Genomic DNA, 26,851 nt, shown 5'->3' with positions numbered 1-26,851 from the left:
GCAAGCCCAGGGTTGCAAAGGGGAAGTGTTTTTATTCACTGAGTAGTGGCACCTTTAGGTCAGTGTCACAAAAAGCTCATTCCCAACAGCCCAACACTCCATCTATCATGAAATGTTATATGGCAAATTTATCCAGCTCCAAGGAGGGAGAAAAACCTCCAAACAAACCTGCATCAGTTCAAAAGCAAAGCCAAGTGAAATGCAAGAGTTGCCAGAGAGGTCATAATTCAAATTGAGCTCAATTAGAAGCATCCCAGTGTTTTTACAGTGTTAGGTTCTAGTCCTGACTGTGGACAGCAAGGTGAGTGAAGCACCTCGCCCTCCTGAGCACCTAAATCCTCTTTTATGACGGACACAGCCCCCAGCAGAATTCTCCTCCTCAATTTTCCCTATCCTCCTGGTATACTTAATAAATAAATGAGCACCATACATCCACTACTACATAAAATGACGTTTCCTGATTATGAATTTGTTAAAATTACTACAGTTTTCTATAACTGCATATTACATGGTGCCTATTCTTCACTATAGGATGCATAGTAACACAGAATTTATATATTTACACACAATTTGTGTAGATTTGTAGCTTTTAGTTCCCACTTCTGTGAAAGACTAAGGAAAAAAAGCAGCAACCTCTTTTAGGATTTCAAAAGGAACAGTAACCCCCAGGAAAGCACACAAAAACCTTCTGTGTCACTGGCTATTTAAAGAACAGCTTCAGTATTTCCTACTGTTGCATAATAGATTCTGATTATTTTGACACTTTTCAGTATTTTTAAATCTTTTTTAAGCTGGAGCCATGGGGAGGCAGCACGAATTAGCTGAACCTTATTTTATTCCTGTCAGCTAATTTCTAGATCCTCCAAAGCTCAGTTATTTAGTCCTGTTCCTCACCCGAACTGCAGCAGCTGCTTTGGGAAGCCATGCAGTGTTCTGGGTCCAAAATCTGCTCCTGGATGAAATAATGAAAGGCTGCTCATCAGGCACCCCTCAGATGCTTTGATCAGTACTGCCAAAGAAGCAGTGAGGAGCAGAAAAAAGGCATGGAAATGACCTTGATGTGAAGAAAAATATGTCTGCAGGCTCCCAGCTTCAACAGCAGGTTTTTTAGGTAGCATTAACCAAATTATAAACTCACAGAAATTGCCTTTTCAGAAAGCATCATTCCAGCAGAACATTCCTGACTACAAAGCACATTAATTCAGTCAGCACAGTTATTTAACTGGTGAGTCTACATTTAATAGGTGTTTATATTCATTAATATTTATCTCATCTTCCACAAATGAAATTAGTAACAGCATGCCAGAGATTTTCTCCACATGGCTCCTGCAAATGCATTAAACCCAGCTATCTCCAGAGGCAACTGTGGGCAGAGCTTGGCCCTGTGTGTTTCTGTGGCAGCTGTGCTAAAATTATGCTCCTCCCATTAAAAGAATCCTTTTTTTTTTTGCTGGATCTGGCTTTAGTTATACAATATTAACAGTGAAAATAGGAGCTGAGAATTCATGGCTTCATATGCTTTCAGTTTAAATTCTATTTAGAGAATTCTCAGTATTTTATGAGACATCTTAAACATCCAAATCAAGCTCTCACCTTCCATAATTGCTTTGCTGTGAATCTTTTAATAATTATTTTGTTGTTGTTATTATTAATTTATTATTTTAATAATATAATCCTTTACTATGAATATGACAGGGTAGCTTTTATATAAACTCTTGCCTTGCAAAGAAGCATGGGAGGTTAGAGATGAGTGAGATTTAAAGTACTCAGAGAAGGAAATGTATGGGTTGGGAGGGATCTTAAACATCTAATCCCACCCCCTGCCATGGGCAGGAGAACTTCCACTACCCCAGGTTGCTCCAATCCCCATCCAGCCTGGCCTTGGACACTTCCAGGGATCCAGGGGCAGCCTCACAGTGCCTCCTCACATGGAAGAAAGTTCTGGAAGGCCACAATGAGGTCTCCTCCCCAGGCTGTTTCTGGGATGCTCCCTCTGGGACAATGCCTGTGGCACCTCGAGCTGCTCAGCCTGTCATCCACCCACATCTCCTCATGGCTCTCTGGCAGCTTTGTACAAAGATGCAAAAAAGGCAATTCCTCAGTTAGCAGGGCTGTGTCATCCTCCAGAGAACTCCTGGCTCTGGGCAGTGTTTGGCTCTGGCTAATGCCTCTGGTTTTGGGTTTTATATTTTTAAAATTCTGTGCTGTTTTAGTGTGTGGGTCTGGGCTTCATATCAGGGGATGGTGAAGGGATGGGAAACAAAACAATTCCTTCTCTAGCTGGGGACCAAGGACAAATGATCCAAATCTCAGGCCCAAGAGCACAAACAACGTGAACTGAAGAGAGAAAAACAAGAAGGATGGGACTGCATGGGCTAAAGCAGGAATTGGACAATTAACTCCAATATGCAAATGGAGCAGAAATTATAAAGGTGAGAGACCCTATGACCAGTGATCCATTTTTGGGTTCATCTTGGGTGTAGCCCTGGTTAGGCTGTTGTGCAGCCCAAGGTAGATCTAATAAATACCTAATAAATCTCTACTTTAGCTCTGTCCAGCCTCAGTTCTAGGTCTGCCTTCCCAAGGCATCCTGGCCATTGTTGTTGTGCCACTCAGAGTGAAGTGATGCTGCGTGAAAGGATGGGACTCACTCAGTCCTTCTCCTCAGAGCCCTGCTGCTGTAATTGCTGTCAAATTAGTTCTGTTCATGCTGCAGGAAAAAAATCTATTGAAGGCTTTTCTTTCCCAGAATCAGCCTGGATGTCTTTTCTCTTTACATATAAATAAAAATAATGGCAAGGAAAATTGAATAGATGACAAACAAGGAGGCTGCATTTCAAGGGACAACATCAAGGAGCTGAGGACTTCATCTCCAATTCCCTTCAAATTGCTCAAATAAACAATAAAATTCTCAGGACTGAGACAGGGTAATATTAAAAATCCAAGAGTACACTGTGATTGCTGTTTCAGAGAAAACTGCCACCAAACAGGCCCCTTGTACCAACTGTTCTCAGAAATGTTTTTATACTGTTCACTTGGGCAATTAGAAAGTGTTGTCCAAATCTGCTTCTTGTTTTTTTCAGATAGAGTGGAGTGGGATCTTTCTGAGTACTTAATATTATATATATATATATATATATATATATATATGTGATTTAATGCTAGTTTTTGCACTAAAAAATATCTAATCACTGGAACTGAAGGTTGGTAAATACTAACAGCAGGATGTTGGGGAAAAAACCTACAAAAACAACCAATAAGAGCATTCAGCTTTGGCCATCCAGCTGTCCGTGGGTATATGAAAAGTCACTGCACTGAAGTCATGCAGGGATTTCCTCAGGAAAGTAGGTGAAATTACCTAAAACTGTACAGCTTAAAATAAATGTGAATAATAAAAAAAAGAGAAGATATTAATTCATGAAGTTATAAGCAGAACAGAAAACACATAAGAAATTTGAATATCATTACTTCTATAAGCTGCATGGGAAAGTGCAATGATCAGGTGAGAGGTTTAAATTAAGCATGAGGAAGTAGTTTTTAGAATAACACATAATTTAACAGAACTCAAGGCTATAAAAATGCAGAAGGGAGTCTGCAAGAAAGAGGGGGAGGTACTTTTTGCAAGGGCACGTAGTGACAGGACAAGGGGATAGAAGTTTAAAGTGACAGAGAGCAGGTTTAGATGGGATATTGGGAAGAAATTCTGCACTGTGAGGGTGGTGAGGCCCTGGCACAGGGTGCCCAGAGAAGCTGTGGCTGCCCCTGGATCCCTGCAAGTGTCCAAGGCCAGGCTGGATGGGGCTTGGAGCAGCCTGGGATAGTGGAAAATGTCCCAGGGTGGAACTAGAGGGTCTTTAAGACCCAACCCAAATAAATTCTTGGATTCTATGACTCTATAAAATACAAATATTGTTAAAATATAACCAAATTTATGGTGGAACCATCCACAATGCTTTTCTTCTGCTCTGCAGTGAACACCAAGGCTATCAAAACATAACAAGCAAGCTGGCTCCTGATGGGTTATTAGAGAAAAATGTGACCAAGCCATCTGAACAGATCTGTCACGGAGCTCTGCTCGCTGAGAACTGTGCCTGGCACAGCTGGTGACTGCATGGAATCATCATTTTTTAATTACTGAAAACAAAGCTTCCAAAGGAACACAACAAACTGGAGCACAAGCCTGGAATCAGAGCCCAAATATTGAGATGTGAAGTCATGTGAAGCTGACATGGGGGATTTGCATCTGGCACTGTTTAGGTGGCTGTGGTTGTCTCTGCCTGTTCTGTGAGCACAGAGGCTCAAAATGCACCAAGAATGCTCCAAACACACCCCAGGGCAAGCAAAGTTAAGAAATAACTGGGGGGAAAATAAAAATCCATACATCTGAGAGCATAAATTCTCTTGATCCTTCTGCTTGTAGCAATAGAGACTCATTTCTTTGGGCTGCCTGCATTCAGTGCAGCATCATTGCTCCTTTCCTCACAGTGGGAGAGGTGGAATCCAGAGCAGCAGAGGCATTCCTGGGATTGGGAATGTACAAAGCCACACCTCCTGCTCACACCCAGGATAAAAGAGCAGGTACAAATCCAGCTGCAAACAGCTGAAACCATTCTTCGAATATTTCTGACTTTTTACAAATACTAATACTTTCTGTTTTCAGCAGAATTGGGAATTCATCAGCACTCTGAACCTCTGGGTATCTGCAGCACAGGATTACACAAAGCTGCTGTGATACATTGCAATTTGGTAAATTATATTGTAATTTAGCTAAACTAAAGAGAGATACCAGGACAATACAGGATTAAACTCCATATTAAATTCTGGGAACACTTTCTGTCTTTGTGGCACTTTATACAAATAAATTTACCCAAACCACCTGGGATGGCTGAAATCAAGGGCTGCAATTTCTCCCCAGGCTTGGAAACTTTTAAGAAACAAAAAAAAATTAAAGTAACAACTCACACTTTGGCTGCTGAGAATCCCCCCCTGTTCTGGAGAGGGAGGGAAATATCAGCAGAAATTGATCTCTGCTTCCACAAAAGGGTAGTATAAATTTACTAGAGGGTTGTTCTGGTCAAATCTGTTGAAACATCCAGAGTAGGTTCTTCTAGAGGTGAGGAACAATCATTTTACCAGTGTTTTGTTCAGATCCAACAGAAGAAAATCAGTAAGAGGTGGAGTCAAAGAGTGCAGAGGCTCCACAGGCAACCCTGGCTCCTTCTGGAGCACTCCTTGTATAAACCCATTGCCCACCCTGATCTTCACATCCCATCTGTGCCACTTGTGAAGTTGTCTGGAGAGGAGAGGATCATGTCAGGGAACATTCAACCTCACATTCTTACCTAAAGAATAATTCTTAACAGATGAGGATTTGGCATCTTCTAGCACAGCTGACAGAGCAGCATTTCTCCACAGGTTTGTCTGACACACAAGGAAAATAACAAAGAGCAGAAGCAACAAGGGGTCTGTGATGGTTTCAACATCTCTTTTCAAGATCACAGGCTGGCATCTTCTCTCCAGCAAGCAGGAGATTCTGGTCTGCAAGAGAACCAGCCCTGATTTCCATGGATTTCTTTGTACTGCCTGTCTACTCTTGCTCCTACCAAAATATGCAGTGTGCCAAGCAGATTGTGGTTTCAGGGATTTTCTGTAGATTTGGCTTGCACAAGCCCAAGCACAATCTTACACAATGCTCCATAAAACAAAAAAAAAAATCCCCTTAGTATCTTCTCTGTGGCAACATTCACACAAACTTGGCAAACTCACACTTGGAGAGCCTTGGGAGCCTCCTTCATTCACCAATCCAATCACAAATGGTTTTCCTGCATTTGGGACACACCTTTTCATATTTAACCTAATTGTGGCAGGACAGCAGCAGCTCAGACAAGGTGTTTGGCTGCACTTTTGATTTCTACCTGCAGTGATTCCCTCATCTAGCAGTGGGTAAACAACCAGCAGCCAAAGCTGCTTGCACAACAGGGATGTGTATGGCCGGGAGACAGCTCACTCACATGTTTTAACAAGTGCTCTCAAAAAGAATGTTCCAGGCAGGGTTACATTTCTGCCTGAGCCTCCCAGAGCACCAGCTTCCCCTTGAACACTTGATAATCCTAATTTGGGACTCAGCAGAGGTAAACAGCATTTGCCTTTGCAAGCAGGTGCTAAGCAAGCAATATGCTACTCCTGATTTCACAATTAAAAAGCAAAGTTCAGCACATTTTGTTTAGAGTTACTATAAATAATAGCCTGGGGGGAGTGAAGAACTTTTGAGAGTAACTTATTTCCATGACCTCAAACAAGCCTATGACATCCCTGCTTTGGGAACACAGATGATCCTCAAGCAAATTCCATGCAAATCTTAATCACAGTACCAGTAAAGAAACGAAATCAGAAAATCCAGCATCCCATAAAGCAGCAATCTGAATACAACACATAGCCTGCAGTGGCTGCACTTTGCATCACCACTGACAAGGCAGGAGAACAAAAATATCTGTTCTAACTGCCCCAGGGTGACTCTCCTCCCTGCAAAAGCAACAACAAAAATTAAATAATTGTTTTTGAAGTCACAGGATGTCCTCAGCTAGACAGGACCCACAAAGATCATAAAGTTTCAATTGAATCTGCTTAGGGATCTGTTTTTCAGGTCAGCTTCTCTCTGAAAACTGATCCTCACTCCATTACTGACAGCTTCTGCTCAAAGAAAGAAAGAAAAAAGGTTAACTCAAGATGAATTGATTTCAAATAGAAATGAATACCCTATATGAAGAAAAAATGAAGGAATTCAGTGTTTGGCTAAAATAAACGTGAATACAAATCCAGGATTGTTCTGGTTTGTTTAAAGTAATATTTAACCAGCTCTGAGACTGAAATAACAATCATGCCAGAAATAAAGTAATTTCGTTTTACACATGTAACTCCATCATTTTATAATCTGCAAAGCAGCAGCAAGTCAGCTCTAGTGCCACTTTCTATGGATGGTATTCAAAAAAACCCAAAAACCACCCTTAAGGAGAGGAGCTGCCTGCATTACTGATTCTCATCAGCAGGACAGCTCAGTATTTAAATAATAACTGTGAACACCACCACGTAGTGTTACCCCATGATGTGGAGACTGAGAGAGCGGCCAAGCCTTGGAGCAGACCAGGATCTGACAATCTGCAGGACAGGCTGGAGTTCAGTATCAGCTCAGACAAGAACTGAAATCTTCCTTCTGTCCTCCAGCACCTCCTCTGGCATGTGCCTCCTGCTGTCCTTCCCAGCTGGGACACAGGAACTCTCCCTCTTCTTCCTTTGCACCAGCTTCATCAAGGAAACTCTTTTCCTCAGTTTCTTTACCTCCACCTCTCCTCAGAACAGTCACTGTGGATGTTCTAGTGTGGGACAGGGATGATCAGTTCCCTGGGAGGAAATTGCTGCTGCCTCACCACCACTGCAGCAGCAGGTTTGCAGAGCTCACAGAAGCTCATGCTGTGCTCCCACAGATTTCTTGTCATCTCCTGGAAGGGCCAGGGGTCACAAAGCCAAACTGACAGCTTGCTGTTGTAGAGAAAACCCAAAGCTACACTCAGGCAAAACCACACTGCCAGGTAAACTTTATTTATAAACATACAAACTCCTGAATGACTGTGCTGAAAGCACCAGGACCACAGGCCCCAAAGACAGATCAACACATCTTCAATGAGTATTACAAGGACAACTGTTGCAAACATCATCCATGCTTCTCTCCCTCTCCTTTAAAGGGAAAACACAGCTGAGTGAGAATTCCCCATGGCAAAGTTCTGCATGATCTGTATCCTCCATCAGGAGACAAGTTGCTGGCTGAGCTGAAAGTTTGGCTGTGCAGTGTTCAGAGCTCCTGGTCCAGCAGTTTTATTGTCACAGTGCTCAGCTGATGTAATTTAATGAGGATCATGATTTAATTCCTGCCAGGGAAGCTGACTATCTCCTCCAGATTGTAGGAGGAATACTTTACAAGGGACATGTAAAAACTGGGAAAAACCAGAACCCATCTTCCTTCCAATATGACACACTAAAGCAAACAGTCTCAATATCCTATGCTAAAATTACATTCTTTGCTATTGCTTTTTGGCATGTCCTTCCCATTACCTCCCAAAGATAATTCCTATCAGGAAGATCCCTTATCTACCTCCCACTCCATCCAGCCCAGTGGAGTTGGACTGTCCCCACCCTGCCACAGCAGCTGATATTTCCTGCACTGAATCCTGGCCTTTAGAAGCTGTAACCACCTCTGGCTGATCAGATCAGCTTACACCACTGGTGTGAAGTCAGTTTTTCTTTGCTTCTTTCTCCTCAAGAGGCCAGGAAACCTGAATGTGATATGGCTCCAGCTCTTCTGGAGTGACATAGTCTGGAGCATTGCCCATCAGGTCTCGTCCCCTGAAGGATTTTGGAAAGGCAATCACATCCCGGATACTTGGAGCGTCAACAATGAGAGAGATCAGCCTGTCAAGTCCTACAAGCAGAAAACAAATTGGTCAAACATTTGAGTTATGGCTCTGTATTACCTCCCCTGAGTCAGAAAAATCAGAAAGATTGAGGAGGTAATATCACTGAGCTTGAAGAAAAAGAGTGAAGCAAGAAGCAAGTAAGGGAGGAAAAAAATTAATCTCAGCTGGTAGCAGAGAAAGAGATTTGCCTCGAGAGCAGAAATGTCTACCAAAATAAAGCTTTTCAATATTGCAGGAAGCTCTGTAACACACTAAGGGCTTACAAACACAGCATAACAAAACTTGGGCAGCTGAATGGCAGAACACTGGCAGGGCTCTGCTTTACAACTCAGGGCTCTGCATCAAGCAGTTTGGAAGGATTACAACTACTGAGAATTCAAGAGGAACAAAAGGCTCTGGGTGACTGGATGGAGGAAGTCAAACTGCAAGACCCCAGGTTAAAAAGATAACTTCATTCTTTGTAGGCTTTTTTATTTTGGTGAGTGTAGGGAGGGTGTTGTTGGTTGGTTGGGTTTTTTCCCCCTCTTTCTTTAAAGCATGAACTTGCATTGTTCTAGGGAAAAAACCAAACCCCTACATTTTCTAAACTAATGAGCAAAACAGGTGAGGAGAGAAGGGAAGTGAGATGGCAGCAGAGGGGAAGGGTGTGAAACACAAAGTGCCATTTCTGTCCCATGTCTCCAGGCAGGCAGCACAGGGATCCTGCTCTGGCTGCACAGGAGTGGGAACAAAGCTGACTCAACCTCACTGAATACAGGGTTTGCAGATCAGCAGGTAAGGACCATCCTTAGAGCCACCAATGTCCTTGCTTAAGACCTAAACCCCACTGTGACTCTGGAGAGGAACAGCCCAACTTTCTGCTCTTGGTGACCAGACCTCTGTTTCTTTTCACAAAGCTGCTGCAGAGATGGAAGCAGCAAGGCTTTTCCTAACAACCATGAGCCTTGTTCCCTGGATCTAGTATTAAAAAAACCCACCAAACAAACAAAAAAAAAAAAAAAAAAAAAAAAAAATCCCACTGAAGACCTGCATCTGTAGAACTACAGATCACTTACCTAAAGCAATTCCTCCATGAGGTGGAGCTCCAAATTCCAAAGCCTCAATCAGATGGGAAAGCACCTCAGAGTCCTCCTGCAAAATCACATTAAGAGGTGTCACTGGACAAGCAATGCTCCTCCTGTTAGCAACACAAGATGAAGTTACAATGAAAGCATCCATTGCTCAGGGCTAGGAGTTATGTCTTTATCTGAGAAGATGAGTGTTTCTTTCAAACTATGTAATTAATATTTCAATTAATCTGTGCTTTTAAATCTCCAAGAGATCCTTAGAGGCATCTGTAGGTGTTACCTTCAGCACTTTCTCCAGCACAAAACGCTGCTGTTCTGCACTGTGAATTCTGATGGAGCCACCTCCAACCTCATTGCCATTTAGCACAAGGTCGTAGTGCTGGCTACGGACCTGCAGAGAGACAGGGACAGGCACTCTGTGAGGCTGGCCCACAGCTGCACCTAGAAACAACCTGCACAGAGATTCAAAGACACTGGGAATGAAGCCCTGGAAGGTGTAAAACTGCTCTCTCAGGGGTACATTGCAGTTCAGGTGTCAGTCCTGCTGGAGGTATGGGGTGCCTCTGACTGATGTGGGAGGAGAACAAATCCTTTTGAAAGGTTTATCAAACCTGAAGCAAATGAGATAGGTCAGAATATAAGATTTTGGTTTTCTGTCAGCTCCTTTTGCTGGGGCACATGTGAATATTTGCTATTTGCAGTAATCAGGAAGCCATCTCTTCCAGACACATACAAGATCATAGAATCACACTAGGTTGGGAGGGACCTTAAAGATCCTCTAGTTCCAACCCTCTGCCATGGGCAGGGACCCCTTCCTCTACCCCAGGTTGCCCCAAGCCCTGCCAGCCTGGCCTTGAACACTGCCAGGGATGGGGCAGCCACAGCTGCTCTTGGCAATCTGTGCCAGTGCCTCACAGGGAAGATTTTTATCCTGATACCAATCTAAGTCTACCCTCTTTCAGTTTAAAACCATTTCCACTTGTCCTATCACTGCTTGCCCCTGCAAAATATCCCTCTCCAGCTCTCTTGTAGCCTCTTTAGGCACTGGAAAGGACTCCAATGTTGCTCCTGAGCCTTCTCTTCTCCAGGATGAACAACCTCAGCTCCTTCAGCCTTAACTCACAGCAGAAGTGCTCCAACCCCTTGATCATCTTAGCAGTCACCTCTGGACTCATTCCAACATATCTACATCTTCCTTGTGCAGTCAGTCCCATGAAACATCTCTTTTTACACTAAACCCAGCTGCTGCTACCCTGGTTTTCCATGTAAAAGAGCCAGCACGGCAGGCATGAAGCTGGTTACCTTTGTGGGATCAGAATACAGGAGGCTGACATCTGAAGGATGAGGGGCAGTGAAGGGGTGATGAGCAGATTCCAGCTCAGTGGGATTCTCAGCCTTGGGGAGGAAGAGGGGGAAATCCACCACCCAGAGGAAGTGAAAGGCTGTGGGATCACGGAGTGCCAGCCCAGCTGCCTCCAGGAGGCTGGCACTCAACAAGCGCAAGGCTCCTAAGGCAGAGCACTGCAACAGAGAGAAGGGAGAGGTCAGCCAGGGTGGTTTCACCATCAGGAATTCACTCAAACACCCACCAGGCAGAGTGTTCCATGAAGGAAGTACCACAGACAGCATCAGCTGGAATGCATTGCTGCCTTGAACACTTTAGCCTCATATTCTGAAACGTATCACCTTCCTACCAAGGCAGCAGCAACACCAGGGTTTGATAGACACCAAGTAAGGAGCTTGGAAGTTCGTGTTTTTCCAGCTATTTCATCTTCAGAACTTTCTCAGACTAACCTGGATTAACTGGGGGACCACATGTAAGATCCACACTTTGCAGACTGAGAAATGAAGGCACAGAAGTGAATACAACAAAATGTTGGCTATTGAGCAAAGCGTGACACTTTATAATAAAACAATGCTTTGTTTTATTGTTTTATTTCTCTCTGCTCTTGCCAGTAACATCTGCTGGCAAGAATAGAGAGAAGGGTGGAAACAGAATCTCTCACCATTGCTGCTAATAAGTCATGCACTTGTGGGAGACACAATTACCTAGTTGACCTCATTTTCCAATCTGTTTGATGCTTCAAAAATGAAGTTAAAAAAAAAGAAGGCACTGATTTGTTGCAGGGTTTTTTACATTTCAGGCTTCATTTAAGTTACAAGTCCTGCCTAGAATTTGACTGGGGGCCATGAAAGTAATAGGCACATTTCATGCTTTATCTGCTGTTGCTATAGCTGCCGTTCCAGAGAAAGAGAAAATTAAACGATGACCTATTTTAATAATAAGAAGAATCAGACTGAGGTGAGATAACATCAAAACCATCATCAGCAACATTCAACTCACAGAGCCACCCAAGAAAAGCCTCCTACCACTTGCTTGTGCTCTCCAGCTGCCAGCAGCACCACATCACCCTCCTGTATCTTCAGTGCTTGGATGAGCTCTGACTGCTCCTTCTCACTGAGGAACTTGGTAAGCAGAGATTTCAAGCTTCCATCAGGTCTGCAGATAATTTCCATGATTTCCTGGAGAAAGGTTAAGGGTATGTTCAGTGCAGTGCTGCCCTCTCTTGACTTGAAGCATTACATGCTCAGGCTCTCTCAGCTATTAAAAACTGCTCTCCTACCTCCCTCTGCCTTTATCACACTTTGTCACTCACCATTCTCAAAGCCTCAGGAGAGTTTCTGTCTCACCTGGTTAAACTGGGATTTTGCAGACTCCTTCAATGATCCCAAGTCTTTATTTGTGAGATACCTCTAGGGAAAGAGCAAGAGAAGACACAGCAAAGATCAGCTTGGACAACTTGACTAGATATCAAATCTACTGATTAAGCTGTTGCAAACATCTCAATTCTTTTGTTTCCAGTTCAAGTTCTTATGAAGGCTGTGGAACAGGACAGGGTCCTTAGCACTGGGCTGGGTGTCTGCTCTGAGGGCTTCTTTCAGGAAAAGACCCCTCCAGATCTACACATTTTTTCCCCCTCTCACAAATAAATGTATCTGGTCAGCAGGGTCAGGTCACTGCCTCCAGCCTGAAGAAACAAGGCTACACCATCACACTGTGGATGGGGAATGCAGAGCTCAAACTGGAGGAAGAACAGAGAAAAAACAACTGGGCTGACTCTTGCATGCAAAGCCATGCAGTAAATGAGGAGCTGCATCACGATCTTGATTATTTTTCAGCTACTCCAGTGTTTAGGGTGGGTCTAGATGACACTTTTGTGTTGCTCTAACAAACACATCTGTGCCCTCTCGTGGGAAGCCACTAACTTGCACTTTGTGCCAAACTGAAAGGAATCCCAAAGGAAACCATGGCCACAAAGCCCTGCTCCCCAGATAAAACTCAGTTTTTAGAGGACTTGTTTTTTCCATACTACCCAAGCTACAAAGATGTCTACAGCCAGAATTAAATCTGTTTCCTTGCCAAAATGCAGGACTGTGTCAAAAGTCTTCCACATCTATTATAAACTTTGATTTTGGTCCATGACAAGACACAAATTGTACCCAAAAATGCAGCTAAAGCAAACAAGAGAAGGACATGGAACCATCTGATCCTTCTCTGCCTATCCCAGAGCTGTGCCATGCCCAGCCCCTACCCAGGACAAATCTCCTGTCACAAGGCATAATTTATTATTGAGATGCACATCAAAAAGCTGACAGAAAGCAAGGTGATACCTGAGAGGGTTCCCTATCCTCATGAGATCTTGCAGCTCTGTTGTTTTCCTCCTCTTCCTAAGAATAAAATACTCTTCCTGTTCCCTTTTTATTCTAACACCACTCAGCCCCACCTAACACGGAATACAACCAATCCCAAGCTCCCTTAAGAACACCAGAAATAGCAAGGAACATTTCCATACCAACAAAGGAATTCAAATTAGCATTTTATTTATTCCACACAAACCATAAACAGGATGTAAGAGCATCACTTACCACTCCCTGAGGGATACAAATGGCTCTGATGGAGCCATGTGGGTAACTGAGGGCATTCTGCACAAAATGAATGTTTGATCCTCGTAAAACCTCACTGACATCCACAATCTGACAAAGGAGAGAGCACAGGAAAAAGCACTGCTGGTAGGAATACAAAGCAAAAATTCCTGCATCCGTGTCTTAACACCTTCAACACTATTCCCTTTTTGAAGATTTTGCTTTTAAAATAGTCAAGATACGTTGCTCCCTACATCACCTTTAAAATCAAGTTTTATTAGAACATATATTTTTCAGTCAACTGATTAAATCCTCACTTTTACAGCAGCAACAACGGAACAGGCACCTTGGGTAAATTACAGCACTCAAAACTCCAGCCAACCATGTGTCCATGATCCAAAGGTTATTAAAACACTGACTGAAAGGAAAAGCTGCAAGCTTTCAATGGGCAAATCCTCACCTTCATCCCAAAGCGAGTGTCTGGTTTATCAGTCCCATATTCAGCCAGTGCCTCCTCATAAGTCATGGAAGGGAAAGGAGTCACAATGGAGCCTCTTTCCTCAGGCCAGGAATGTTGCAGGAGGCCCTCTATGAGCCTCTGGATCCCAGCTTGATCTATAAATGACATCTCTATATCTATCTTAAAACAGAGAACAAGGGGGGGAATTCCACATTAGCTACAGGTTGTGCTTTCACGGTGCTTCTTGTGAGTACATAGCCAGCAGAACAAGAAACAATACACAAAATGACATCACAGCATGACTGCATTAGGCCAGGAATGTGTTTAGGATCACCCTCCAGGCTGATGACTCAGCCAACAACCTCCTCAGAGAGTGAATGAGGTAAGGATGACAAGGACATAGAAGCGGCCTTGAGTGAACCAGGCTAACTCAGCCTGGGATTTCAAGGCTGAGGAATGGGATGTCTGCCCTAGCAGGACAGGAGGAGATTGTATCATCATAGTAAAATCACTGCTGCAGCGCAATTCCCACATCTGCACCTGAGGCACTGCAGCAGCCAAGGACAGGAACCACGCACTCATCCCACACCAATTTCCAAGGCTGTGCCAGTGAAACACACACCAAAGCAGCACCAGACTGGCACAGAATAAGCCTGCAGAAGGGAAAACAGCTCTGAGCCACTTGGGGTGAGAAGCAGCAGCAAGGCAGCAGAGGCTGGTGATTACCTGGGTGAATTCTGGCTGCCTGTCAGGCCGTGACCCCTCGTCCCGGTAGCAGCGAGCGACCTGGAAGTACCTGCAGTGACACTGTGACTTAGACCATGATTTAAAGTATCCTCAACTCAACTGTGGCTATAGAACTGAGCACACAAAGAGAAGGAAAAAAAGAAGTAAACCAGAAAGAGAGGGCTTTGCTCCCACAGCAGATGATCTTTGTTCCCATCCCTTCAAAAGAATGGAATCATAACAAGCAGTATCCATCTCCATATCTTCCAGAGGCACTGGAGACTGCCAGGTGAGCTGTCCCCCAAGGGCAGCACACTCAGCTCTTTATTCCACCTTCACTCCACTCCAGGACTCTCATAACAGCCATGCAAAGCTCTCAGACAAACCTGGCCTGCAGTTCACTGTGTGAACAATTGTCTGTCTCCCCGTTCATCCATTTGATTTGGAGAAGTAAGCCCAATTAAAAGCTTTGCACTTGGGCACCCTGACATGCTTTTCCTTGTCGCAGTCATGCTCAGCTGCCCAGCCTCACCTCAATTAATTCTGTAGGTTACTCCTGGAGCAGCTTTCATCACACATTAAATCTTCTGCCCTTCAGGAAGGCTCTGCTTCAGATCAGGTTTGCATTTAACACAGCAGTAAAGATTTCAGCTTTCCAGAAGGATACATTTCATCTGACTGTAAAGTCTTAAATACTTAAGGATCTCTCTTCAAGACACAAATCCTTGCCAGTGAGGTTTTTTGGAAAGTTTCTAAACTTCAAAGATAAAGCAATCAAACCCTAGACAGAACATGCAGAGAACAGGAGTTCAAGAAACTCTTACCTGTCCAGGCCTCCAACCATGAGGAGCTGCTTGAACTGCTGAGGACTCTGTGGCAGAGAGTAGAACTTGCCTGCTTCCCTCGAGGGCACAAGGAATTCTTTGGCTCCCTGGCATCAGAAAGAAAATTTACAGAGTTCAGCAAGTAAGTGGCCCCAATTCCTAACAGAGCAAGGGGAAAGGACCTACTTCTCCCATTATGAAATCCCACATGTGAGGAAATGGTTGTTTACACATTACACTTCATATCTGTTAAGCAACTTGGTCCAAAATATCTGAAAGGAGAATTCTCTACCTTCTTCTCTGAGAGCCTAATGCATAATAGACCATCCAAGACTGGGGTTTAAATGCAAGAACTCCAGGGTAGCTGCATCAACAATTCCTCAGCTACAGCTCTCTTCTCTCTGACTATTTTTGAAATGAAAGAAATGAATATAAGATCAGAAATTTAATTTACTTGAGTATGATCTCTACAATAACCTACTGGTTAAGAGATAAATGCTGAAAAGACAGTGCTTTCAAATTTTTTGGGTTTATAATCCCAGGGTAGACTTGCATTCAACATGTGCTCTACAAGGCAGAAGCTTATCTTGTTTGAAGGTTCAAAATTAAGACATGAATTATCATCTCTCCCCTTTATCTCCCTCTACGTTTAAAAGAATTTGGGGAGGATATCAGAAGTTTCACAAGCTGTTATTTAGCAAGGGAAAAGCAACAAATACTGAGTGGCAACTGGAAATGATTCAGCCCTGACTGTGCAGCTGTAGGAGGCCAAAAAGCATCACATACATACCCCTGGCGTTCTTTTAAACAGAGTTGGAGTTTCTACATCCACGAACCCTGGGGAACAAACACAGAATATGCTGAGAGGAGGGAGAACTAACATGACAGAGTAGGCTAGAGTAGGGTTAGTCAGCAAAATATCAGGTCGTGCAGCACACCATGGAGCCTCTCCAAAACCAGCACACTTTACTACTTCTAATAATTATTCCTGTAATGACAGATCTAAAGGCTCTGAGCTACTCTGATGTCCTGCCAGAACTGTTGATGACAGGACTCCAAACAGGCTGAAAATGTGTTAATTCTCTATCTATTCTAAACCAAGCACTGATTTTCCAAAATGCACATCCTGATTTTAAGAGAAGCAAAAGCCCTAAACAAAATCCATCCCTCTGACATGCCTCAACTGGGTGACCAAAAGAGGGCAACTACCTGCAAAGTGTATTTTCTCATTGGAAACAGCTAATTTGAAACAGGCTGCTCAGAGCTTCATCCAGCCTAGCCTTGAACACTTCCAGGGATGGGGCAGCCACAACTTTTGTGGGCAGCTTCTTCAGGCCTGATGAAGAAGTAGCACCCACCCCACCATAAGCAGACATTTTCTTATTAAGTGTGACCAGTTTGGAGCAGCAAGTTGGTTAGGAATCTCTGCCAGCACAAGGAAAAAGCAGCAGGGAGAGCTGGAATGTCTTGAATTTGTGAGGGTCCCAAGGACGAGGTGAGAGATGAGAATCTGACCCCATGTTCTCAGAAGGCATATTATTGTATTATATTATATTATATTATATTATATTATATTATATTATATTATATTATATTATATTATATTATATTATATTATATTATATTATATTATATTATACTAAAACTATACTAAAAAAAGGATATAGACAGAAGGCTTAACAAGAATGAGAATGAAAAACTCATGACTGACTCCTCAGAGTCAGTTGATGACAGAGGACTCCAAACAGGCTGAAAATGTAATTCTCCATCTGAAATGTTAATTCTCTTGACACAGATGATGGTGATTGGTCATTAATTAAAAACAATTCACATGAAACCAATCAAACATACACCTGTTGCATAAACGATCTCCAGCCAAATTCCAAAGCAGCAAAACAGGGAGAAGCAAATGAGATAATATTGTTTTTTCTCTGAGGCTTCCATTTTCCCAGGAGAAGCAATCCTGGTGAGGGGATTTTTCAGAAGACATGACAGTGGCAGGAATGTTTGCTGCTCCAAGCAGCTCCCTCACCATGCAGGTTGCAGAGGTACTCGCGCATCCTCATCACCACGCGGGAGCGCAGCCGCAGCACCCACTGCAGCCGGGAGCTGCGCAGGTCCAGGTACCGATACTGCATCCGCAGCGCCTCCGACTTCTGGGGACGAGAGAGGGGCGGGGTTAAGGACAAAATTCAAACTGCATGGCCAGTGAAGGGATCCTAAAGCCACAGAGAAAAAGGAGAAGATAAATAAACGGTGATGCTCGGTTGCCGCAATGCGCCCGTTACGCACAACCTACACAAATATGGCAATTGCTTGGAAAAAAACCCAAAGTGCCCACAGAAGCTGGGGCTGCCCCATCCCTGGAAGCGTTCAAGGCCAGGCTGGGTGAAGCTCTGAGCAACCCGACCCATGGCAGTGGGTTTGGAAAAGGATGATCTGTAAGGTTCCTTCAAACCCAAAACATTCTGGGGTTCCACGAATCAAATAAAACAGCCCCATTTCAAACTCAAAAACCCAGCATAGCCCTATGTTGAAGATGGCAATGCAAGATGTTTTCAGTTACCATCTATATGGTAATTGAAAACATTTGTCTTTGTCAAGTGGGCAGTTTGCTTTATCTCTCTCTTTGAGTGACCACATTCACACCTCCCTGGGGAGGGGACATTGCTGATAACAGACTATTGAATGTCACTGCATGGCTGATAAGAACTACAGTATCCCATTGGGAGATATGAGCCCAGAGGGAGGAGCCAAGCATTCCTGCCTGGATACAATCTGAGGTTTCAAACATTCCTACGTGGATACAATCTGAGGTTTCAAGCACTGCTACCCAGATATAATCCAGAGGTTTTTGAGACACCAGCACGGCTTCTCCACTGGATTCCCCAGAGGAACAGCAGCTGTCTCTCCTTCCCCTGGATCTTCAGAGGAAGAATCCATCCTTCTCTACAGATCCCTGCTCCACCAGAACCACCCCTGACACTGCAGGAGGACTGCAGCCACATTTCCAATGGGACTGCCACCAACACCCTGACCCACAGGGTGTCAGGCTGGGTTCTGACTCTGTCAGTGTTGTTCTGGTGTACTGCATTGTTTATTTTATTCTTTATTTTTTCTTCTCTATTAAAGAACTGTTATTTCCTGCTCACATATTTTTGCCTGAGAGCCCCTTAATTTAAAATTTATAGCAATTGGGAGATGTGGGGAGGGTTTACATTCTCCATTTCAGGGGAGGCTCCTGCCTTCCTTAGCAGATTCCTATCTTTCCAAACCAAGACACCCCATTTCTTTCACTCTTTCCTTTGCCATCAGTGCTTCCAGAAATCTGGAATCATTCAAGCCCTGTTTTCTGCTTAGCTCTAATTGGAAATAAATCCTCCCAGCAAACAAACACCACCTCTGTTTTAAATACCATCATTCCTCCCAAGTGAAGTGGGAAGAACCAGACACAGCTCTCAGATGTTTTACTATCACCCTGGGCAAATTCCCAATTTAGTGAAAAGCCGCCACTTTGATAAGAAAAACACACCTTGATAAAATCCTTGATTTCAAAAGGCAGCTTCTTGCAGGAGTTTAGGATCTCTGCAGTCTCTGCCTTCACTTCAATATCCCCTGTTGGCATTTTCTAGAACAAAAAGGCAAAAAAATTAAAACTCAAAACAGTTCGACAAAGGTATTTCACAGATGCTCAAAGGGGAAAAAAAAAAACAATGTGATTACCCTCCCTGCCTTCTAACACAGAGTATAAATCAGAGAGTTTCTCCCAAGGACAGATTTCTTCTAGGTTTCCCTTCTGTTCAGAGAAACACAAGCCACCTCACCAAAGATGGCAGCTTCTTTCCCAGTAGCATACTGGTCAATAAACAGCAAAACCACACAGTGTAGGTTTCATTGAACATGAGCAAAAGCAGCCCTTAATATGAGTCAAAAAAAGGCAAATTAGAGGAACTTCTCAGAACTTCCAGTTCTAAACACCAATTCTCAGAACTGGTCTTCTTTTGACTCCATCCCCAGGGAGGACAGGCAGCTCCCCTCACGTAGCACTGAGGCACAGCAAAGTTCACTTGATCCTGCAGGACTTCCACTATTTAGCAAGGGAAAGGACACACAACCTTCCCAAAACAAAGAAATTAATAAAAGAAATAAAGGCATTGCTTGAAGCCTGCATTTTAAGTGGATATCTAAAAGATAGAGCTATAAGGAGCTATGATCATAAATACAATCCTCTTTTTAGACCTGCCAGTTATATGCACAGTCCTGAAAGATCAGTCTATAGCTGATTACAATGACAGCTGAGGAATGCAGAACATTAAAAAATTATTCAACCTCTGTTCCCTATACAGAGGATTTTCCTACAGTAGAATATTCCTATTCTGCTGGGAGACCAGCAGAATCAATAAACAGGTGGAACTCGACACGACAATATTTATTTTCAAGCAAAAGCAATTCCCACCACACTCTGAAAGCCTGGAAAAGCCAGCTTTATCCTTGCAAAGGGCTGGGATCCAGTTTAATTTGTGTGTGCCTGTAATGTGCTCTGAGATTCTCCTGTTATCTGACACAGTGTGAGGTGACATCAGTGCTATCTGAGGATGGGCTGTCACACAAGCAGAATCTGTGACAATGCTCTGACACAAAGCCCACCATAATCCCACCATCCAGAGGTGTTTCCTTCAAGGAATAAAAACTCTGGGAGTCCCCCTGACCCCATCCTCACCGGATTCTCCTGCCCCTGGGGCCGGGGGGACACTGTCCCGGTGACTCTGACCACAGACTCCAGTGGGGCATTGGACAGCAGCTCCTTCACGTGGGAATGTGCCTGCAGGGAGAGGATACAACCTCAGAGGAACTCAAAGAACAGCACAAAGGCACTGAGGCCAAGCAATTAAACCCAAAATCATTCTTAAGGCAGGGGGAACTGATGCTTCTGTTGCAGGGTCAGGTCAGGGCTCTCACGACACCGCAATCTATTTGTGACTCAGAGCACTCAGTTTGGCAAAGTGGCTGCTGAAGCCAAGCTACCAAAGGAAAAATAAAAACACAGATTCATGTTTTGGTAGCACTTACCTCATCCTGAGGAATGATGACCTGGGTGAGTCCCTGGAAATCCCTCAAAACCAGAAACAGGCCTTGTCTGATCCATGAAAAGCACAAAAGGAAGAACATTTTATTCACAGATTTGGTAGTTTCTGCTTTTTAAAGCATATGGCAACCGGCTACACTTTCAGTACCTTGCAACTCATCCCAAAGCACTCACAAGTACTGAATGATGGACACCTTTCCCACACCTGAACAATTCATTTCACCTTGTGATCAGCCTCACACAACATACAAATAGCCAGGAGAAGCAGAATTTTAACTTGAGCTTTCATGCATACAGAGCTGGGGTTCTGGACATGTGAACTTTCCTGCTGGGAAACATCATTCAGCTAAAAACAAATGAGCAAAAAACCCTAAAGTTCATGTGGAATAAAAACAACAACAACAAAATCCAATAAGTCAAGAAGGGGAACACTCGTCCCATAAAAAGTTCCACATGAACAATCCACACTGCCAGCCCCAGAGCCATAAACCTTGATTTGTTCAAGCTGCAGCAGGGACAGCTGCCACTGTGCTTTATCCATCAAAAAACTGCCCAATGGGACATGCTCTGCTGTCTTTAAAAACAAGATCACCATGACCACATTACAATAATCCTAACTCCTTTTCCTGGGTCCCCATTCACAACTGCTCAAAGATGAGACACTCAGGACCTCCTAAAACCAAAAAACTTTTTAACCCATCACTGGAGAGCAATGCTGGATGAAACACAGCTCAGAGTGGATGTGACAAATAATCATCTCCATTTTCACCATGGTTTGCACTTACCTTTGATATTGAACCCATCCATACAGGGTCACCTTCTGTCCCACGTGAGCAGCACGCAGCTCTCCACATGTGTTGGTCCGAGTGACAAAACTGTTGAAGTCTTAAATAAATTAAAAAAAATATATATATATTTTATATATATATACATAATCTCTCATAGCTTTTGTAGATGAAACAGAATAAATGGAGTTTTCCCTCCCAATAAAATTTGTACATATATGGAGAAGTTACTTCTTATCTAGATCCGGACTATGTCTATGTCATAAACATGAAATTAAGCTAATCTAAATGTAACTTAAACAGGGATTTTTTTCTGTTTCTCAGTTCATAAAGATACTTGAACATAGCCTTGCTGCAAACTGTTTCCCTGCACATTTTAGGAGCAAGAGAAGCGAAAGTCACAGATCAATCCTAAGGGGTGCTGACAATTCCACATTTAAATCTAGAATCATAGAATAGTTTGGGTTTCCAGGACCTTAAAGCTCATCTCATTCTACCCCCCTGCTATGAGCAGGGACACTTTCCACTATTCCAGGTCGTTCAGAGCCCCATCCAGCCTGGCCTTGGACATTTCCAGGGAATTGGAATTTGCAGCTCCTCTCAGCAGGACCAGGACCTCACCACCCTCACAGGGAAGAATTTCTTCCAATATCCAACCCAAACTTGCCCTCCTTCAGCTCAAAGCCATTCCCCCTTGTCCTGCCACTGCAGTTCCTAGCGGTGACACAGCAGAACAGGGCTTAACAAACCAAGAATTCAACACACACGGAGGACACTCACCATGGAGGTGTAAATTTATTAGCTCCTGCCTGAAACAACTGGAAGAAGGCCTCAACAATGGTTACAGAAAGGTTTGCACAGACCCCCGTGTGCCTGTAATTATGGCCTAACTCATAGATCCATTCACAACCCCTTACACAATGTGCAAGAGGCTCGGTTTGCAAGGAGAAGCCTGAAGGATACCAATACCTGGTCTTATATAAATAATTCTTCATGATCGCTTTTAGAATTAGAAGAGATTTACAAGACACTTAGTAAACTGATACAGGGAAAATAACTTGTGATATTAATCGATTCTGGGGACTATCCTGACCTGTACCCCGGGAGAAAAAGGACCCAAACCTCGAGGGGACGGGACCAGCGCTCCTCCTCACCTGGAGCCGCAGGTGCGGCGGCAGCGGCCGCCCGGTGCAGCGCTCGCACCAGCAGCCGGGGCAGCGCCATCCCCAGCCGCCCCTCAGCCTGAAACACGGGGAGGAGCGCCGCGGATCTGCGCGAAGCGAAAAACGTGAGCTCCGGAGGGGAAAAAAGGGAAACCAGGGCCGCCTCCTTCCCTCAGCGCCGCCCGCCCCAAAGATGGCGGAGGGGCGCGCCCCCGGCGCTGGGGCCGACGGGAAGAAGTTCGAACGGCGGAGGCGGGCGGGTCGAGGCGAGCGGAGGCGCGGGCGGGCCGAGGGGCGCGGGCGGGCGCCGCGGCCGGCGGGTCGAGGCGCGCGGGCGCCGCGGCGGGCGTCATGGCGGAGGAAGCGCCCGAGGACGGCGCGGCGCGGACCCTGCCCAGCCTCAGGCGGCTCTCCCGGGCTCTGCCCTTCGGACGGAGCCATGGCCGCCTCATTGTGCCAGCGCTGTGCTCTCAGGTACGGGGAGGCACGGGTGGTGGCACCTTCGTGTTCCCTCCGTGTCCCCGCAGCCGCGCTGCGTCGCGCGGGAAAGTCAAACTTGAACCTTATTCCTTCTGTTTTGTTTCCCCGCTAGGAAAAGGCTGACCCGCAGAAAACAGCGTTCCTGCTGCGGAAAGCCTGGACGCTGTACAGCGTGACCCCTCTGTACGGCTTCCGCCGCGCCCGCCTCAGGGACTACGCGCGGCTGCTGGGCGCCTTCATCGCCGCCGAGAAGCAGAAGGGGCTGGCGGTGGAGGTGGGCGTCGAGCTGGACATCAAGGTGGCCCTGTCCAGCCTTGCCGACATCAGGGGCAGCGAGCTGGACCAGGCTGCCCTCCTCGTGCAGGTGAGGGCGCTGGTTTTGTTCTGATGGAACGCTCTGTCTTGAAAGGAAGCCCCGAAGTTAAACCCTAGCTGTGTGGAATAGCTAGTGGGGCATCCACTGTGGTTTAATGAAACTGAATCGTGTCTATTTTTAAGTGAAACTGAACATTTATAGGCTTAAGCTGTGCCAGGGCAGGTTTAGGTTGGACATTAGGAAGAATTTCTTTACAGAAAGGATGATTAGACATTGGAATTGGCTGCCCTGGGAGGTGGTGGAGTCACTGTCCCTAGAGGTGTTTAAGTTAAGACTGGATGTGACACAGTCAAAAGCCTGGTCTAATGACAAGGTTGAGCTTGGTCACAGGCTGGACTTGATGGCCTCAGAGGTCTTTTTCAGCCTAATTGATTCTGTGATCTCCTCTAAGCAATGCATACAATAAAGAGCAAGTTTGAGTTCAACTTTTTAATAGCATCTATATAGTTAAACAGCAGCAATATCTATCTATATTATACAGTACAACTATACATAGCAATCTCTGTCTGATGTTTTAGCTCAGCAATTTACTGCCAGGACTTGGATGGGTTATTTTTCTTCCTGGATAAAGCATAATCCCACTTCTTGAGCAGAACTTAATATTTCTGAAATGCTTTGCTTCAAGTGGAATGTGCTACTGAAATGTCAGGTTCATTGTGGCAATGGTTGTAGGATGTACCATGGGAGTTAAGCAGCAGAAACTCAGATCTCAGGACTGTTCCTAAGCAATTTAAAAGTGCTTTTTCTGCTGTTTTCAACATAATTGAATTCAGCTTTTAGAGATGTCATGGATAGACTGAATAATTGTATATGTTTGACGCAAGGCAAAAAAAACCACTTGTAATAAAGTCTTAAAACTTTAAATCACTATCTGTTTTTAGCTGATAAAAAAAAAAAGCCATACTTGCTTTTCAACATTGCAATGCTTCTTCTCCCCATCACAGCTCTCCTCGAGGTCACAAAGCTCCTCCAGGAACTCTGAGGACAAACCCGTGTGGTTGGGCTGGTTCTGCTCCGTGTTTGGAGACGAGCTTTCCGAGAGCGTGCCCGAGCACTTCACCTGCCTGCCCCTGTTCCTGAGCCACGGCGCCGAGAGCTACACGGCCCTGGTGGGCAGCTGGTTCCAGAAGACTTTCGACTGCTGCTTCCGCCGCCTGGCCATCAGCCCCCTGAACCTCAGCTGGATGGTGGCCATGTGGGCTGGCTGCAAGCTGGACAGAGCTGCCTCTGCCGTGGAACTCGTCTTCTCCGTGCCCCGCCTGGCGCAGCCGCTGGATATTTCCTACGCCATCCACCCGGAGGATGCCAAAGCTCTGTGGGACACGGTGCAAAAAACGCCGGGAGAGATCACCCACGAGGAGGTGGATGTCTTCATGGACTGCCTCTATGCTCACTTCCACAGGCACTTCAAGATCCACTTGTCAGCTGCAAAGCTGGTGAAGATTTCCACAGCCATTGCCTCGGCACACTGTGATGGGATTGTAAAGGTGAGGCCCTTAGTTGTTCTAATGCTGGCCAAATTAAACAGCTGTACCTGAAAGTCTCATGGTTCTTTTGCATGATTTCCTACAAGGAATTGTTAAACCCTCAGCTTTTACTAGTCATACTTATCTTTAGAGGTGGGGCAGCTGCCAGTATAGTATTATATTACTGTGTTGCAGCAGAAGATATGTGCCTGGGGCAGAAATAGGTGTATTAGCTGTGGTATGAACAGGAAAGTTTCTTAGGCCATAAAAAAAGTCATTTTGGACTTAAAAAGATCTCAAACTTCACAAAAAGTTCCTAGCTTTCTAGTATTGTAGTTATTAAGACATAGGCAGAAGACTCCTTCACATGTAAACCTTTTCATAAAGGTGCTGGTCTTTCTACAGAGGTTATCTCCAATATCCTTCAAACCTCAGAATATTAATTCTTCAAGCAATACAGTATTTTCTTCTGGGTTAAAGGACAGTTTGTGTAAATGCAGTTGTTTAAATTTACCCTATGATGAGGAGCACATTGCTTGCTTTTATCTGCAATAGCTTAAAATTGCCTGAAACAACTTTTCCTGTTGCAGTTAAGTACACAGAGATATCTCAGGCTTTCTGAAGGGTGCTCCTGTGGAATGTGTGCTGTGTAAATTCAGATATGGCTTTTCATAATGGGACAGGATTCAAGTATTCAAGTCATATTCAGTATGGGAGAAGTAAAGCAACAACAGAGCAGCTGAATAAACACACAGAACACTTGGTAGTTTCCTTCCAAGCAGGGCTTCAGGGTGTGGAAATCTGGCAAATGCAATTGTTGCTTTGACAGGCTTTTTTCTCTTTTTTTTTTTTGCAGATTCTACACAGCCAGTACCTGCCTGGAGTGCTGATGCTACTGACTGAACTTGCAATCTCTCAGATACAGTGAGAGCCATTTCAGTAGCTCTTCATACTCAAAAGGCTTTCTGTTTGGACAGTCTGTGCTGAGAAACCCCCAGGAAACTCACTCCTGCAGCATCTTCTTTCCTCTCATTCTGGCTGACTTTGGACAGACTGTGACTCCAGCACTTGGCTGTGTAATTCCATGCACAGCCAAGTCAAGCAGACATTTGGCCCTGAAGAAGGGCTGCAATGCAAACTTGTGGCAGCTTCCTGAGCAGCTTTGTTTTCTCAGAGTCACTAATTTCATTTATGAGCAGGTATCAGCTCAGAGACAAACAGTGCAAGTTCTTGGTGCAACTCCCTGGCAGGTATTTCTGTTGTTTCTGAGTTGGTTTTCACTGGACAGCATAAGCTATGCAGACCTTGCCTAAACTGTGACTACTCTTGGGCTACCCTAAATGCAAAGTTCAGCACACCTGAGAAAGGATGCATGCTGTACAATCCAGGGCAGAAAAATCCAGGTTTCTAACTCCTTTTTTAGCTTGTTAAGGGTACTTGGTAATGGTGATAATGTTCATTTATGTTCCAATTGGGCATGAAATTGGAGATGAGGCACTTGTCAGCCTGCTGGTCCTCCCAGGCACATTGACAGATAGAAAAGTGTGGATAAACTTGATAGTTAATGGGCTTTGTCCTGATGTTTGTAATCTTGGATGTAATCCTGTAGGCCAGAGAGCTCTCGGTTGGAGCTGTGTGCTAGAATTTGATGTTGGATTCCCTCCCTTCTGAAGCAGGTAAGAGGTCAGAGGGACATTTAAGGAACAGAAAGTAGCACCTGCTGAGAGATTTTTGTAATACAGTACTAAATAAAGAAAATATTTTCCATCTATTTTTTCTTAAGGAAAGACCACCACTGTCTAATTAAATATATCCTTGCATGGAGCTTATTTCCAATTACAGCTTACCTGATCAAACCACCCCTTGTTACTTATTAAATGTTTCTCTGAGCAACAAAATTCCAAGTCTAATTTCTTGCTTCACACTTGTGCAGCACCTCTGGGAGCTGATTTGTACCATGACCTTCTCCTAAAATAGGGGTGCAAGTTTCCTTTCTCTTCCCAGTGTAAAACTGCCTAACACATGA

At 44.5% G+C, this 26,851-nt stretch overlaps 2 protein-coding genes across 2 annotated transcripts; one reads left to right on the top strand and one right to left on the bottom strand.

Moving 5' to 3' along the window:
• Window positions 1-7,570: 7,570 nt before the first annotated feature.
• Window positions 7,571-22,692, bottom strand: DARS2 (aspartyl-tRNA synthetase 2, mitochondrial). The gene is made up of 17 exons (XM_059477996.1): window positions 22,495-22,692; window positions 21,341-21,440; window positions 20,540-20,606; window positions 20,190-20,291; window positions 19,002-19,097; window positions 17,502-17,625; window positions 16,260-16,306; window positions 15,470-15,576; window positions 14,646-14,715; window positions 13,920-14,099; window positions 13,463-13,570; window positions 12,227-12,289; window positions 11,906-12,058; window positions 10,838-11,056; window positions 9,816-9,926; window positions 9,524-9,599; window positions 7,571-8,473 (listed from the first exon to the last, which is right to left on the bottom strand). The coding sequence occupies exons 1-17, from the start codon at window positions 22,562-22,564 to the stop codon at window positions 8,286-8,288; spliced, it is 1,881 nt and encodes a 626-aa protein (XP_059333979.1). The 5' UTR covers window positions 22,565-22,692; the 3' UTR covers window positions 7,571-8,285.
• Window positions 22,693-22,833: 141 nt separating this feature from the next.
• Window positions 22,834-26,723, top strand: CENPL (centromere protein L). The gene is made up of 4 exons (XM_059477995.1): window positions 22,834-22,977; window positions 23,096-23,347; window positions 24,304-24,846; window positions 25,682-26,723. Exons 1-4 carry the CDS (start codon window positions 22,855-22,857, stop codon window positions 25,751-25,753), a joined length of 990 nt encoding a protein of 329 aa, XP_059333978.1. The 5' UTR covers window positions 22,834-22,854; the 3' UTR covers window positions 25,754-26,723.
• The last annotated feature ends 128 nt before the right edge of the window (window positions 26,724-26,851 follow it).

The sequence above is a fragment of the Ammospiza nelsoni genome, chromosome 9, assembly GCF_027579445.1.
Source record: "Ammospiza nelsoni isolate bAmmNel1 chromosome 9, bAmmNel1.pri, whole genome shotgun sequence".
In the NCBI taxonomy this organism is placed as follows: domain Eukaryota; kingdom Metazoa; phylum Chordata; class Aves; order Passeriformes; family Passerellidae; genus Ammospiza; species Ammospiza nelsoni.
The sequence above is the reverse complement of the archived record's forward strand: the minus strand, read 5'-3'. Positions and strand labels throughout refer to the sequence as shown.